General features: G+C 51.1%; 4 protein-coding genes across 4 annotated transcripts; 3 read left to right on the top strand and 1 right to left on the bottom strand.

Moving 5' to 3' along the window:
• Positions 1-420: 420 nt before the first annotated feature.
• EI97DRAFT_348652 (uncharacterized protein) lies at positions 421-1,335 on the top strand (the record flags this gene model as incomplete). The annotated part of the gene is made up of 1 exon (XM_033794814.1): positions 421-1,335. A coding segment is annotated over one exon (915 nt), but the record flags the coding sequence as incomplete, so codon positions are not given.
• Positions 1,336-3,639: 2,304 nt separating this feature from the next.
• EI97DRAFT_462419 (uncharacterized protein) lies at positions 3,640-4,764 on the bottom strand (the record flags this gene model as incomplete). Its single annotated transcript, XM_033801264.1, has 1 exon — positions 3,640-4,764. The coding sequence occupies one exon, from the start codon at positions 4,762-4,764 to the stop codon at positions 3,640-3,642; it is 1,125 nt and encodes a 374-aa protein (XP_033649466.1).
• Positions 4,765-8,760: 3,996 nt separating this feature from the next.
• Positions 8,761-10,176, top strand: EI97DRAFT_462418 (uncharacterized protein; the record flags this gene model as incomplete). Its single annotated transcript, XM_033801263.1, has 4 exons — positions 8,761-8,845; positions 8,899-9,154; positions 9,899-9,918; positions 9,971-10,176. The coding sequence occupies 4 exons, from the start codon at positions 8,761-8,763 to the stop codon at positions 10,174-10,176; spliced, it is 567 nt and encodes a 188-aa protein (XP_033649465.1).
• Positions 10,177-11,339: 1,163 nt separating this feature from the next.
• EI97DRAFT_386949 (alpha/beta-hydrolase) lies at positions 11,340-13,338 on the top strand (the record flags this gene model as incomplete). Its single annotated transcript, XM_033796091.1, has 5 exons — positions 11,340-11,512; positions 11,569-11,761; positions 11,812-11,860; positions 11,914-12,242; positions 12,289-13,338. 5 exons carry the CDS (start codon positions 11,340-11,342, stop codon positions 13,336-13,338), a joined length of 1,794 nt encoding a protein of 597 aa, XP_033649464.1.
• Between the last annotated feature and the right edge of the window lie 952 nt (positions 13,339-14,290).

Below are 14,290 nucleotides of genomic sequence, written 5' to 3'. Positions count from 1 at the left end.
ATTGCAGCACCATGCTACCCCTATTGGGAGAATTCTGCGCTGGCAAACTATTCTCGCCTTGCAGCCATGACACTGTAATGTCTCTACATTGTTCAGACATTATGTTATGAGACGTTCGGCACGCCAGAAACATGGCAGCTAGTCGTTCAACCCTTTCCTTTGTTTGACTGTCTTTTATTGGACACTGCGGCAAGAGGAAGAGGACATAGTCTTACAATGCGATAATGGGGAGTTCCGCTATCTATTTCTGTTCTTTGTTTGCTGAGAGCTATTTGGCACAATGGTATTGTCTTCTGAGACCCTCCCCAAATTTTATACTCGACCACTTGGTCCGCATATTCTCAATTCCCTCGTTTTCTTCGCATTTCCCCACTCACGATGGCATCTCACTCGGGGACAACACTGAAGGGACCGATACTCTTAGTCTCTACCGCAAACAGGAACGACCGATTTCATCTCCTGAACGACCCTTCGATCCCTAAACCAGATATTGACACCGCCATTCATCCCATCTTCCGCGCATCGAACTTTGCCAATGCCAGCCCCCGAATCTATCGAAATCTCCAGCAAGCACTCCGGCTGGCCTCTACATTCCTCAAGTACGACTCCGTATTAGAATGGTTTGTGGCCCCTCTGATGGGACTTCCATTAGTCGACCTGCATAGCAGGAAGACCTACTTATCAGACCCCCTAGCGTACACAACAAAAGCGGAGAGACGAAAACTCATTGGCAGGGTACGACGAGCACTCCAATGCCTCTCTCACTCGGTACAGTTCCAGTTCCTCACAAACTCGGATGTCAAGTTCTACGCTCGCACGACGTTTCGCGAGGCCCGACCTGTCCACAAAGCTACCTGCACACAGCACTTCAGGTCGCCAAGGTCTGTTTTGATCGAACTGCGGAAGCAATATTACGACTTCCTCCACAACCATTATGAGTCCAGCGACCCCTGCGAGGTTCTGCGCCACGACTTCTGTCTGGGAGTGGCGCTAGTCCACGAAATCTGTCACGCGGTAGGTGTAATGCGTCGCAACAATCTCAGCGAGCCATGTATTCGGCTCGATCATCTTGACCAACCCGAGTTCGGCTACGCTTGGGAGAACTTCATGTTCGGGGGGATCATTAATCCCTTTGATCAAGTTTCTAGCACTGTTTCCTTTCTCATGCGGAAAGTTTGGTCCGACGACAAGACTGCCTATGCGGCTGGAGGTAAGGAGTGGTCTACCGTTCCCATGTCTTATATAGCCCAGTGGTTTCAAAAGCGGACCTGGGAGATCGTAGCATTGCGTGGACCAACTGCGATTCCTCCGCCTATTGTGCGCGTCAAATTGCGGGTCCTTCCGAGTCACTATTTGGTCATGAGCGACGACCCAAATGCGCTCTCTGACGTCCATGCCCTGAAAAAGAAGCTGATCCAATGGTATGCCGCAGGCGGACGATACCCAGGGGCCGTCGTCTCCATCCTAACAGCAAAGCTCCAGCGAACAGATACCGCAGAACTGCAACGTTATCTTCTTAAAGCCCCAACGCGTATGAACTATGCAGTCCACATCCCAAAGGACATCCGCGTGTCCGGTAAACCATCCATTGTCAAAAGCGAAATCATGATAAGATCCTACAGCAACCCTCTGCCCACCTCGCCACCTCCCATCCCCATCGATCCCAGAATCATACGCTTGGAGACGCCGTTGAAGCGGCGGACAGATAGTGATGAAGAAGGGCAGGCCCGGTCAAGTAGGGAAGCAGGCTCCGTTGAGCGTAGCAGCAAGCGTCTGAAGGTTTCAGCCCTGGCGTAACGGTAGGCGGCAGTAAGCACCACAATTTCCTTCGTTGAAAATTCTTGGTCCCCCGACATTGCATTTCAGCGTTGCATATAGCATACATGGTAGAATAATCGATTTGCATGTGGTTGTTACTGTATCATCCCTTGTCTCCTTGCAAAGATTTTCGGCCCCGCCTCCTTTCTTCTGCAGAGCATTTTGTCTCCGCCCTGCGCATTCTCTTTCATCCCCAACATAGTTTTCTTCACCGACTATCGTCAAAGACAGTCTCATATGTAGATCGCCATACCATTAACTCTACCACGGTGTTGCTGCCGCTTTGGAGCGTTCGAATTATTTTTAGTTGCCGTCGTACAACCTCACGGTCGTTGCGATTACGGTCGATGATTTCTGCAGCGTCCCGGCCCGGCTTACTTTTCTACATGCAGAGTGCCACTCGTACGCCTTGTTCTGGTTATTGGAACGCCTAATGATGCAATTTGTTATATCTTTGCATTATTAAATGATTTCAGGAAACGGAGCGAAATTGAATCCTGCATGTGCATTGTGACAGACGAAGCTGAACTGCCGGCGCCCAACTACTGCACTTGTCGAAGGAATTATTATAGTTCCCAAAAACTTGGGTAAGGCATTCTTCGCAATGGCTCTTGATGTATGATTATGTATTGGAGGGCTTGGCTTATTAGCTCCGCTCCCAAGGATCTAGAAGTTTTATTTTCCGTGTATAGCGGGGACGGAAGGGTGGGAAGGACTCGAAGGAGAAATGAAGCGATATTGATCCTGGAAGTTGTACCAAGGTGCAGGCGCGCGCTCTGTATACACGGCACAGTAGCAGAAGAGGAAATGTTTAGCGAACGATCCGTAAGCGCGCGTGTAGCTAAGTTAACGGATCGTGCCGATGCAATGATTGTGGTTGGTTTGGACAGCCGTGTGTTCAAAGAAAAGGTCAGTATTAGGGGATTTGTCTATTGTCGCTGATTCGAACAGTACCAACCCTTTTGAAGCAAGCAACGTGCCTTGAACCGTTTCTACCATCTATAATATAAGATGTATCAATAAAAAATCGCAACCGTGTTTACATGGTGGGTGTTCCCTATACGACGGAGGATATTTTGAAGCTTCCAACCGATCAGTTGCGGTGGCTGTCACCTACTTCAATGACTTGCATATTACGGCAAGCAACCACAGGACTCAAGTGAGCCTCATCCTCAGCGTGGATCCACGTATGTCATCCTTCAGCATCCCCCTTCCCACCCCTGCACACTCACATCAACACAGTACCAGACTCCATTATTTCATCGCTCCCGCGCTCGGCAACGAGAAACGCTTACATCGTAATACCCACGCTAATCTACCCCTAGCGTTCCTCCCCAACCGTGCATGCCCAAGGCTGACTGCCGCCCCCACTCGCTCGCGCACGCCCAAGTGCGCCTCGTCGGATAGCGTGCATCATGGGCGAGGAGGATGGGTGGAAGGGTTGGTTCTTGACATTGTCGGTCCGAAAAGCGAAGGAATACAAACGTGGAAACCGAATGCGAAGGTGTTTACGGTTTGGCTGAGGCAAGGAAGAGATCAATGACAGATCTTGAGAAAAACAGATATACGGCATATTGTAGATTCCACAATTCGTGATATTCTAGTTATACAAATCCAACAGAATGATTCCCACAAGTCCAATATCGTCCTGTCTAAAACTCCAAACCTAGCTTCTTCAACAACGCGGCAAGGGTATCAAAACATTCGAACTGAAAACAATGCGTGAAACTAGGTGAAGCAATGCAGTCAAAGCAATCCGCAATCATCACAAGAGTTGTCTTATTCTCCCTAATCCTGCACATCAATCCATTACGCAACCCCTCAACGCCTCGAATTATTCCACCTAGCCTCCAACTCCCTCGCCCTAGCCGCAGCCTCACTTCTCCTTCTCGCGCTCATCTCCGCCTGGCTCTGCGCATAATTCGGCAACTCATCATCCTCCGCCTCGTCATCCTCGCTCATGCCCAGCCTCTCCAGTTCAAGGTTAATCGGGTTTACAGAACCGCGGCGAGGTGAGGTGCGTACTGCAGGGCTTGGAGATAGTGACGAAGTGTGTGGACGTGCAGGCACGTAATCGTAACCCATTCGCTGCCAGCCAGTGGATCCTGAGCGCGTCGTCGAGGAGTCCTGGGTGGGGAGAGGTATCCGATCTGCCTGTCTCCCTCGAGAAAACAGTGAACCTTGGAGATAGGGAGGGCTGGCCGGTGAGAATGAAGAGAAATCCATGCTTCCGTCCGGGAGACCGCAAGTAGCTTCTACAAAGAGGTGCACTTCCGATGCGTCATGGAATGGTTCGTTGGAGTCGGTGGGGGAGAGCCATGTGTGAGGTCGTTGGGACTGGTGTGTAGTTGTTGTGGGAGTAGTAGTTTCGGCGTACTGGGTAAGATGTGAAGACGGTTCTTGTTGTGCTAGATATGATTGTCTCTGATAGGGGTCCGAATAGTTCCCTGCTGCTGAACTGGTGCGGGCCATGGAGGGCGTCTGTTCCGGGTAGCGCGAGCCTAGAGGCGAACTAGGCATGCTTCGAGAGGACTGGTAATAGGGAGGATCCTGATATTGATTTGGTGATAGGTGTGAACCGGCGGAGGAAGCACGTTGACGCTGAGAAGGTTCCAGGTTAAGGTGAGAAGATGATGGGTCCGCTTGTTGCTCCGCTGGCCTACGTTGGATTAGAGAGCGAAGGGACATGGGCGTGCGCTTCTTCTTAGCAGCATAGGACGGCGGTAGAGGTTTGTTGGCAGGTTCGGTAGTACATATTGCTGGGACCGTGGAAAGCCTTACAGGGGATAGTGATCGATGGGTACGGTGCCGGGTGGATGTTGCTTGGTAGGCTGTCTGCTGGTCAGGATCTCGTATTCGCTCCTGCTCCTGCCTGGCGCTCCTAGATATGGAGAACCAGAGATCATCATTCTTGGTCTTCTTGGCCCCAGAGTCGGATGGCGCCATGGCGTCCTTCTCTTCTTGTGCTAAACTTCTTTCTAATTCCCAAAACAAGAAGCTTGAAGAAACTAGAGTGATTGTTGGAGAGAAGGACTTCTTCTGCTCATAGTCGTGCAGCGTCGGTGGGGTCAGCAACTGGGTCCCTAGTGGCATTCTAGCTGCTAGTCTTGCTGAGGTGGCGTTCACCGAAGCTGGGCACGCTTCCGTAGTTCGAGGAGCGATTCAGGCAAGTATAACAATTTATAGCGGCAAGGCTGGATGAGAATCCAAGCTGGCTGGAAACGGATCCTCCCGTTTGCTCCTCGTGCGAGCAAGTCGATATCCAAACGAGGTTGGGCAGCTCGTGTGGTCTAAGATGGACCCGGGGATGGGATACTGCCGATATCCAAGGATGTGGTGTTCGAGATGTGGTGTTCGAGATGTGGGTTGGGAAGGGTGTGCGTGAGGTTATTAAACTGACCAGCTGAGCGGCGCAGCGTGGGGCAAAGGTGGCAGGTTTGCAGAAGGCGAACCTGGTGTCAACTTGGGAAGTATAAGGGAGATATGTGTGTGGTTCTCGAGCATGGGCTAATACTGTGTAAGGCAGAACAAAGAGCCACCAACCAAAGTGGGCGACAAAGAGGGAAAGCAAGCGCCCGGCGGAGATTATGACAAGACTGCGCCTGGTACTTACAGTGTCCCTGTGCTGGCATGAAGGATTGATGAGGGTCCCTAAGGAGTTGGTCCTAACACAGTAAGTAGTGAGTGAGGCAGTTGCGGTTTGCCCCTGTGGCCGTGCCATATCCGCAGGAGATGCATATCTGACAGTACTCGCCCTGCAATTCTTCAAAGCGAATTCCTTAACCTTTGACCCAGAAAGACCAAGGGGCCTGCCGACTCCACAGTAGACGAAGAATCCCAGCTGCCTCGTTCGCAGGGGATAGGACAGCCTTCCAACGGGATTTGCGACTACCGCGATATGCCTCGACCTACCGAGAGAAGAAAGAAGGCGAAGTTGCCCTGTTGGTGAACCATGGCAACCATTTGGTGTTGATGGCAGTCAAGGCGTGCACTGCCCCGGGTGCCAAAATTAGAAACGCCCTAATACTTGAAATGGTAAGGCGTGCCGCTCTCGCCGAGGCGCTTGGAACCCTTGCTCGGTCACTTCACTCCTTCGGTCTCTCGTTGTCACTGCGCGGAAGCGTGCCAGGAATCGGATTGCTGCCAACGTCCGGAGTATTCCACTGTCTCTTCAGATTCAACGGCATGGTATTCAGGATTGCGAGCAGATATGCTAATCTCGCCCCTTGGACAAGAAGGCCAACTTCGCCTGTAGCAACCGCGCGCTACAGTCAGATGAGGCACAGGCATGGTTCCGATGAAGCGCTTACCGTTGGCTATGTATAAGGCTGACTCCCGTTGGTGCACTTCATACCTATCCAATTCTGTAAGGCGTCCGCTTCGTCAAAGTCTCGTTCTAGGTCGAAGTCCGGGCCGACTCGTGCGAAGGATTGCTCACTGATAGGAATGTTTACCACAATAAGGAGGAAAACATGCTCCAGAACCTGAAACGTCATCGCCGTCCTCGTGAAGAAATCAAGTCACAAAACCTGACTAAAAGGGGCGCCTTTTGAACAATCACCATGAGCCCATAATATCCAAAGACGAACTCCTACCTTGAATATGGACCCTTCCATCATCCGGGGCACCTCACGCCTCCCTTTCGGGCCCATTGAATAGTTGTCATGGAAGATTTGAATGTCGGATCACTTTGGTCTTCTACCGCTTCATCCACGTTATCATCTTCGCCGATCTGCGTTGCCGATGCGCAAGATGCGACTTGAATACCAGACTCATTCTCCGATGAAGCGAAGGGAACACTAACAGACCATTGGAACCCTTCGTTGCCGACCTCCTTCATATATATCGTCCAGAATCGAATAGCCTGGTAGCAGGATCCTCTGGGACACGCCGCAACGTGTCAGAACAACATATCCTATCATTTACAGTATGGAAGGCACATGTTGCGGGTCTGAAGCGCATATTGTAGTATCGGTGGAGTCCCCGCATTTTTAGAGAGGAGTTTGTATTGCATTAAGTGTCTGTAATGTCGCCGGCATCATATGAGATCAACGCCAATGCCATTCACTGCTTAGCAGCAGCCAAATGCAAAGTCTTGAGTATTGCTCGATGTCGTAGCACACCGGCATGCATCTCGCCGCTCGCATGACATTATTAGTGGCTCTGGGTAAGACCTCACGCATGACATGATGGTATGGTAACAATGTCCTCTAAAGTTCGTTCTCCGAAGTGCAGATGAAAAGTGTTCTGCAACGCGGTTGCTGAGTTGATCGAGTGAAACCTACCACATTTGTATCCGTATTCCTCAAGGAGAAGGAAACCCTTGGAAGGTATGTCGTCGGTTCCTGGTAGGCAGGGAGGTTTGTTTTAGCCGTGCGATAATTGGCAGCCACTCCACTGTTGCTGCCACATGGGATGCCAGATCAACAACCGGTTGACGAAGGTGTGTACACATTAGCAACAAATCCAACGCCTCCGTCCGAGACACCATCCTTCATTCCATTGGGCACAAGCATACTGCCACCCCGGTATCATGATCAATTCTAGCCGTCCCCCTCAGTTGAACGCGAATCAACAAGGAGCTCCGTCAGAGCCAATGGGCCAACCGACCCAGCCTCCAGTCGCAAACCTGGATTTCCTAAGCGAAGCCAAAGATGCTGCCGCCAATACGGGGCTAAGGCAGGAAATCATTTGTACGACCCCCCTTGATCATAGTATCATGGCGAAGAAAGACCGCTAAGAGGATTATAGCTTTTGCCCGCTATCTCTACGGTGTAGAATATCCCAATGCTCATACTTTCGGCGTTCACTACGTACCTGAACCATACGTACCACAAGCCCAAGCTCCAACGCGTAACTATCACACGCACCTTGTCGCCTAGACGGCGCCGGGCTCATTCTCCTCACATCATCTCATCCTTTGTGTATCCACGGATTCACAGCATAAATCTCTAATGGCATTGTTAAGTATTCTTCGGGACCTTTATATGGGCGGAGACTGTGAGTTCATCCAGTCCGAGTACGGAGGCGCTCTTTTAACGGCTGGTGCAGGTCTCGATCCTAAAGCTTCGGCGGTTATTGTATCTCCGGAGTGGCCTCCCATAAACTTCGCGAAAGACCGGTGCCTTTGTCGGCTCCCGATTAATGATCCAAACCCTTCCGGAATTTAGGCGGAGCTGCCGCCAGTTAGGAACTGCGTAGCAACTCGTAAGATTTGCTTCGATGCAAAGGCGCTATGGACTACAGTCTGCATTCGGTACGTTCGTGAGTCATGGGAACCAGCTTCCATTGATACTGTGGTTGTACTTACGATAAACGAGACAGTCGTAGCTAGGGAAATGCGCCCAGTGAGATCCCACTTACTTCGCTGTGCCTAGCTTTAGTGTTGTGGGAATCTCTAGCTGGTTCTCGGAAAGAATCATCATGTGAGCTGTTTCCTCGGTAAAGACGGAGTAGCGGAAGTGACTAGATAATCACGTACAGTTGTCCACAGACAGTGCTTCAAATGTGTGTTTGAAAACTTCATATCGCGGAAGAGCAATCAATGCTGACATCAACCCACACAAATTGTTTGCGCTATGGCATTGCACACCCTGCATTACGAACCAAAATATTTGCATGATCGGAAGATAGGATGAAGGTCCGTCCTACATTGAGAAACCACGCGATGATACTACGGGCATGTTTCCGATTTGCGAACGTCTGCGCCGTTGTGCATGAAATCCGCTTTTTTCTCATGTTCACCGATATTACCTTCATGATGGTGAAGGAGGAGACTTTGAGTGCCAAAGTGAAGGTGGAAAGCCCAATTGCGAAGGTGAAAGTGGAAAATCTTCGCTTTTAAGGGCCCGGGTCGTTACCCTCCGATCTCTCCCCTCCCTCTACCTCTTCCATCGACGAAGCTCCCACCAACCAAACCCTCAAGAAACCACAAGACTCAATATGCCGCACGGGAATCTGATCGGCAGGAAGAAAGCATTCCTAAAGGAGCTTGAACTGCAAGTTAGGCTCAAAGACCAGATCATCTGTTAGTGTTCCTGAGAGATTTGTCGGGATATTCTAGCTTACGGAACTGAAAAGCTCGCGGTCGTGCGATCTACGGCCGTTGCGTGCCTTCCGGCCACACTTTCGACGTTTTCGTGCAGGAGACTACTCCAGACCGCAACAGGCAACCAAGTGCTCGGGCTGTTCTGGTTGTCTACACTTCATCGGGATCGTTCCCTACCGGCAAGATTCTGCACGAATATAGCGCTATGGAAGAATACCGTTCGGAAGTCGTCCGAGGCATGGGTCTTTCTGCGTTGACTGGACTGCTCGAAGAACTCTCCAAGATGGAGTGAGATCCCACGGGTATGTTTGAACGAAACTTTCATCAAACCAAACTAATTCTCTCTTCCAGTGGCTCGATCTTGAGCGCTTCTTAGCCGACGGCACGCAAAGTCGCGTCGCGTTCGAACTGGGGAGTATAACCATAATGCACCGGAATTGAGGCAGGTCTAGCCTGGGTGTGTGCATCGGCAAATGGTCAATGTTCTGGCTACGGGTGGATTGGTAGAGACTTTGACATGGGAGCATACATGGCGGTCTCGGACTCATAGTGACATCTTGTAGTGGACGGGAGTCCATTAGTCTCGAGAAAATGGATATTATCTGGCATCAGGCAACCCTCCGTGAAAGCTACAGGCTATGCTTGCAAGATGATAGCGTGTAGTTAAGGTGAGATTCGCAAGCTGATTCGTAATTGTGCCTACCGTAAGCGGCAGTCAGTGAAGGATGCGAGTTACTTACTTCCTGGTGCCTTCTTCACGCCGACAGTAATTGCGGCATCCCTAGATCTGAAGCAATTATTGAACTGGAAAAACTCTGTAACCTCTAAGTGTCCCATTGACTACTTCAAATATAAGCAGTCAGACAACAGTACTACTAACAGAACGGCGGGCCTGTAGAAGCTGACCTCCTCACTTCTTTGCTTCTCAGCTCAACGGAACTGACGTCGACTTTCTGGGAGGCTGAATTTCTTCCACGCAATGCTGTATCCTGCGTAGAGACGTCTTTTGGAGACGCTGAAGCTAAAATCTAGGCTTAAGCAAGAGATCATCGGTATGCTAATGCTTTTTGTATTCTTGGAGTAGCGGCTAACTGGACTTCACAGCTGACGGACCTGCCATCATCACTGGCTACGGGCACACCTGCGACGTTATTGTGAGCCCAGAGAAACATCCTGTTCTCAATCTGGTCGTAACCGGGCAATTTTCATCGCCTATTGGGGAAGACAAGGAGATTTTCAAGACGCAACTCGTCTGTATCAACAATAAACCTCCTACAACATTCCATACGACAATGGGATTACTGCTCTAATGGGCATCCTCAAGATTGTGATGGCGATCGGAAGTCATTCAAAGTTGTGATTCTTCTTTTTCCCCTTTCGGTGCGTTGGGTCTATGTTGATAATCGCCCAGTAGACCAGCCCTATGCGTACCACGACTAGCATCCATCTCCAACTCTTGGGCGGGAGTCTTAACGGTTGCGGAGTTGGAAACATGACGTTGGCGGATCTCTATAGATAGGCATACACAATGCCACGGAGTGGAAAGCACACGGATGAGAATGGTGCTGCTGCAGAACCATGGGCACTGTAGCTGCTATCAAGCTACTAGGGCGAACGCGCGGTGGTTGAATTAAGGTTAGCCTACTGCTCCAGATGGAAACAGTGAGCGGGCGCTAGTGGCTTAGTCATATCCTCTCCACACTCGTTGTACTCGAGCTCGCTCCCCGAGAACCACTAGTTGGCATGTAGTAGGGCGTGTACATTCCTCGAGTTGTTTTCTACTCACGTATCAAGCAGTATCGCACTCCGTTACAAATGCGATGAGCCTCAGAACCGCGATTGGCCGCGTATTCGTGAGATAATATTCACGCTGCGGCAATTCTCCAAATACGAGAGAACGTGCAGGGGAAGTCCCAGGGTCCTGGACACTGGGCTCCGCATTCCACATCGGCTTCTCGAAGTGCTGGCGAAGAAAACAAGTGTTTCAGGTGTGATTTAGAGAAAGACAATAGTCGACATGCCTATCGCCAGGACGTTTTCCTGTCGACAATGCTACTCCGTACATACTTCACACCAGCTTGACCATACTGGAGCGCTCACCTTCACCCCCGCCGGCTCGGTTCGAGACATCCAATCGGACGCCAACGACTCGACTCACAGACCGGCTGTTTCTGCACCTCTCCTCGACTACTCGAGGCTGCGAGACCAAAATGGTTAGAAAACGCTTAGAAAACGCCATCAATAATGATGCGTGACGATCCGTCGTTCCTGAAAGCTTGCCGCCCACGTGCGCTTCAAGAATGGTGCGTCTGAGAGTGCCCAGGTGCCTTCCGATTGCAATCTAAATAAGCCTGCAGGAGCAACCCGTGGCCGTGGGCCTCTTCATTTCTCTGCGCAGCCTGTCCTGGCTTCTGGGATCTGCACACTTTCCCAGTCCCTTCAACTCACACCGACGGTCTGGACGTTGAGAACTATGGGGCGTGTCGCGACTTTCCTGGTGGGCGCATTCGCGCAGCTCACAGCGCTGCAAAGCGCAGTCGCCGAGCCGATTGCTCCGACCCCAAGAGGAGCGCCTTCCGTCGACCTAGGCTACGCTGTCTACGAGGGATCCTATGATGCATCCTCTAAAGTCAACAGCTTCAAGGGGTACGCTTCGTTGCAAGCCTACGAGCATTGAATGCGCCCGTTGACACACGACATAGAATTCGATATGCGGCACCCCCACTTGGAAATCTTAGATGGGCTGCACCGCAAGCGCCAGCAACGAACAGATCCGCTACCATTCCCGCTACTGAATATCCGTCAGCTTGCCCTCAGACTGGCGCATCGTCCAAGACCCCTCCCCAGTACGGCTTCGTCTCTGGACCTGGCAATGAAGACTGTCTGTTTCTGAACGTGAGTCTGCAAAGTGTCCTTACTGGTACAATGGATTGATAATTGCATAGGTCTTTGCCCCTGCGGGCGCCAAAAACCTCCCAGTCTTCTTTTGGATTCGTAAGATGCTTTGCTTCACTCCAAGGTTACACGTGCTGATATATGTGCATCAGATGGAGGAGGCTATGGGCTATTCTCTTCGAAGGGTCTTGATCCGACCGAATTCATGTCCACTAATGGGAATGCGTTTGTCTCCGTCGTCATCCAATATCGCCTGGGCGCGTTTGGTTTCTTATCCGGAGAGGATATCAAACAAGACGGCGCGCTCAATGCAGGACTCCTTGATATGAATTTCGCATTGCAATGGGTCCAGCAGTATATCCAGAAATTCGGCGGGGACCCAACTCGCGTCACCATCGCAGGCGAATCAGCCGGCGGTGCTGCAGTCATGTATCAAGCCATGGCATACGGGGGCAAGCAAGACAAGACCTTGTTCAGCAATGTAGCCAAGCACCTCCCTCATTCACGCATCTGCTGACACTTCACAGATCATCACTGCAAGTCCATGGGTCCCTTATCAGTACAACTACGATGACGAGGTGCCGACCAAAGCCTATGATGACTTTGCGGAGGCTGCAGGATGTCAAGATGCAGACGATACACTGCAATGTCTTCGCGCCGCCGATACCGTGGTCCTGCAAAACGCCAGTGCCAAAGTGTCGGAAGCAGGTCCCTTTGGTACTTTCGCTTTTCTTCCGGTGACTGATGGGACTTTCGTCCAGAAGCGACCAACCGAGCAGCTCTTTGCGAAAGCTGTGAAAGGCAAACGCCTTCTCTCTTCGAACCTGGCCCACGAGGGTGTTCCCCTGAGTCCACCAACCGCCAAGACTCTGCAAGCCTTCCGTGACTACATCGACATCACCTTTCCCAACTTCTCCGACGCAGACAAGGCTGCACTGGAGAAGCAATACTCGTATGCAGGTGACGACAAAGATACCGATCCCTCGGCCCCACTCTTCGACACTACAGGTGTATCCGGCCCCACCGCCGTAAATCAATCCGTTCATGCCACCGGTCAACAACAGCGCGTATTCAACGTCTTCGCCGAGTACGCCTTTGATTGCCCGAGCTACTGGCTCGCCTCGGCCTTCCCACAGGCTTGGAAGTACCAATGGAGCGCTCCACCTTCTTACCACGGCTTCGACCTCAACGCACTCTGGTCCAAGGGCCAGAAGGCGCCTGGGCGGGATTTCATCCGTACTTTCCAGAAGATCTGGGGTAGCTTCATCACCACCAACAATCCCATTATCTCCATCTCGGACGCCAAAGGCTCCAAAAACAACGCAACCGTACCGGTTGGCCTGTTTGGCAAGATCAACTGGCCTCAATGGAACGACCGCAGCCCGACACTCCTTAGTCTGAACTTCACGGGTGGGGTGCCGCAATTCCACGACCCCACGGAGAATCTGAAGTACTACACATATACGGATCCCGGTGTGACCAACCAGCACAAGATTGCGGACGCGAGGAAGTGGGAAGGTGGTAGGGGGAATAGATGTGACTGGTGGAAGAGTCAAGCTTCTAAGGTGCCGTACTGAGGCACGGTTCCTGTTGTAACTTGTACAGTAAAGAAACGAGAACAAATAGACTTTCAGAGGTTTCAAGATTTCACGACAAGGTGTTCTGGATGGAACTGTGGTGAGAAGAGGTGCAGTTTGCAATGTGGCAAAGGAGGGTCTCGGACTTGCGGAGGACTGCATGGGTCTGGAATTGCCCCCCTCAACAAAGAGGAGAAACTCCAAACCTCTATCGCGTACCTACGTCCGCAACGAGAGTCGCACAGCTGTAAAGGACGCCCTATCTTCTGCCTATTTCCCTTTCGCCACATCCATCCTCCCAGGGAGAAAACGAGGAGCCCAACAAGTCCGCAAGCACCCAACTTCACAATCAATTCCAAATCACCCTCCATTTGACCCCTCCCCTTCCCCCCTCCTTCCGCATCAAGCAAATCTCCGCGACCTGCGACGCATGTTCGCTTACCCTTGTTCGATGGGACATTGCGCGAAGCAGCGTAATAATAATGCAGTATTTAGCCGATATGGCGATTGGGTTGTTGACGGAGAGGATGGATGGGTTGTTGGTGGAGTTTTGCAGAGTTTCCGAAGTCTGAAACTTGTTGTTGTTGTTGTTGTTGTTGTTGTTGTTGTTGTTGTTGTTGTTGGAGGAGGACGGAGGTTCGGTAGGATTTGAGGGATGGGATGAGGTTGAGAGACAATGGCATTGTGTCACTTGGGTACTCCGTACACCTGGGCAGTGGAAAGGTGGCTGCGGCGTGTTTGCGATCGGTACGGATGTGGCTGGCTGGCTGGCTGAGCTAGGCCTAATAAAGTCCCATCGTTCTATAGCACTCAATTGCTGTAGATATAACTGTCTTCGCTATCGATATACAGTAAACATGTTATATCCAACATGTACGGAGTATACGAGTTGCATCTCGTCCCACAAATAACGATGATTAATGTCCATATCCCATAATACAGTCCAACACCG

The sequence above is a fragment of the Westerdykella ornata genome, assembly GCF_010094085.1.
Source record: "Westerdykella ornata strain CBS 379.55 unplaced genomic scaffold EI97scaffold_47, whole genome shotgun sequence".
Taxonomy (NCBI): Eukaryota; Fungi; Ascomycota; class Dothideomycetes; order Pleosporales; family Sporormiaceae; genus Westerdykella; species Westerdykella ornata.
The sequence above is the reverse complement of the archived record's forward strand: the minus strand, read 5'-3'. Positions and strand labels throughout refer to the sequence as shown.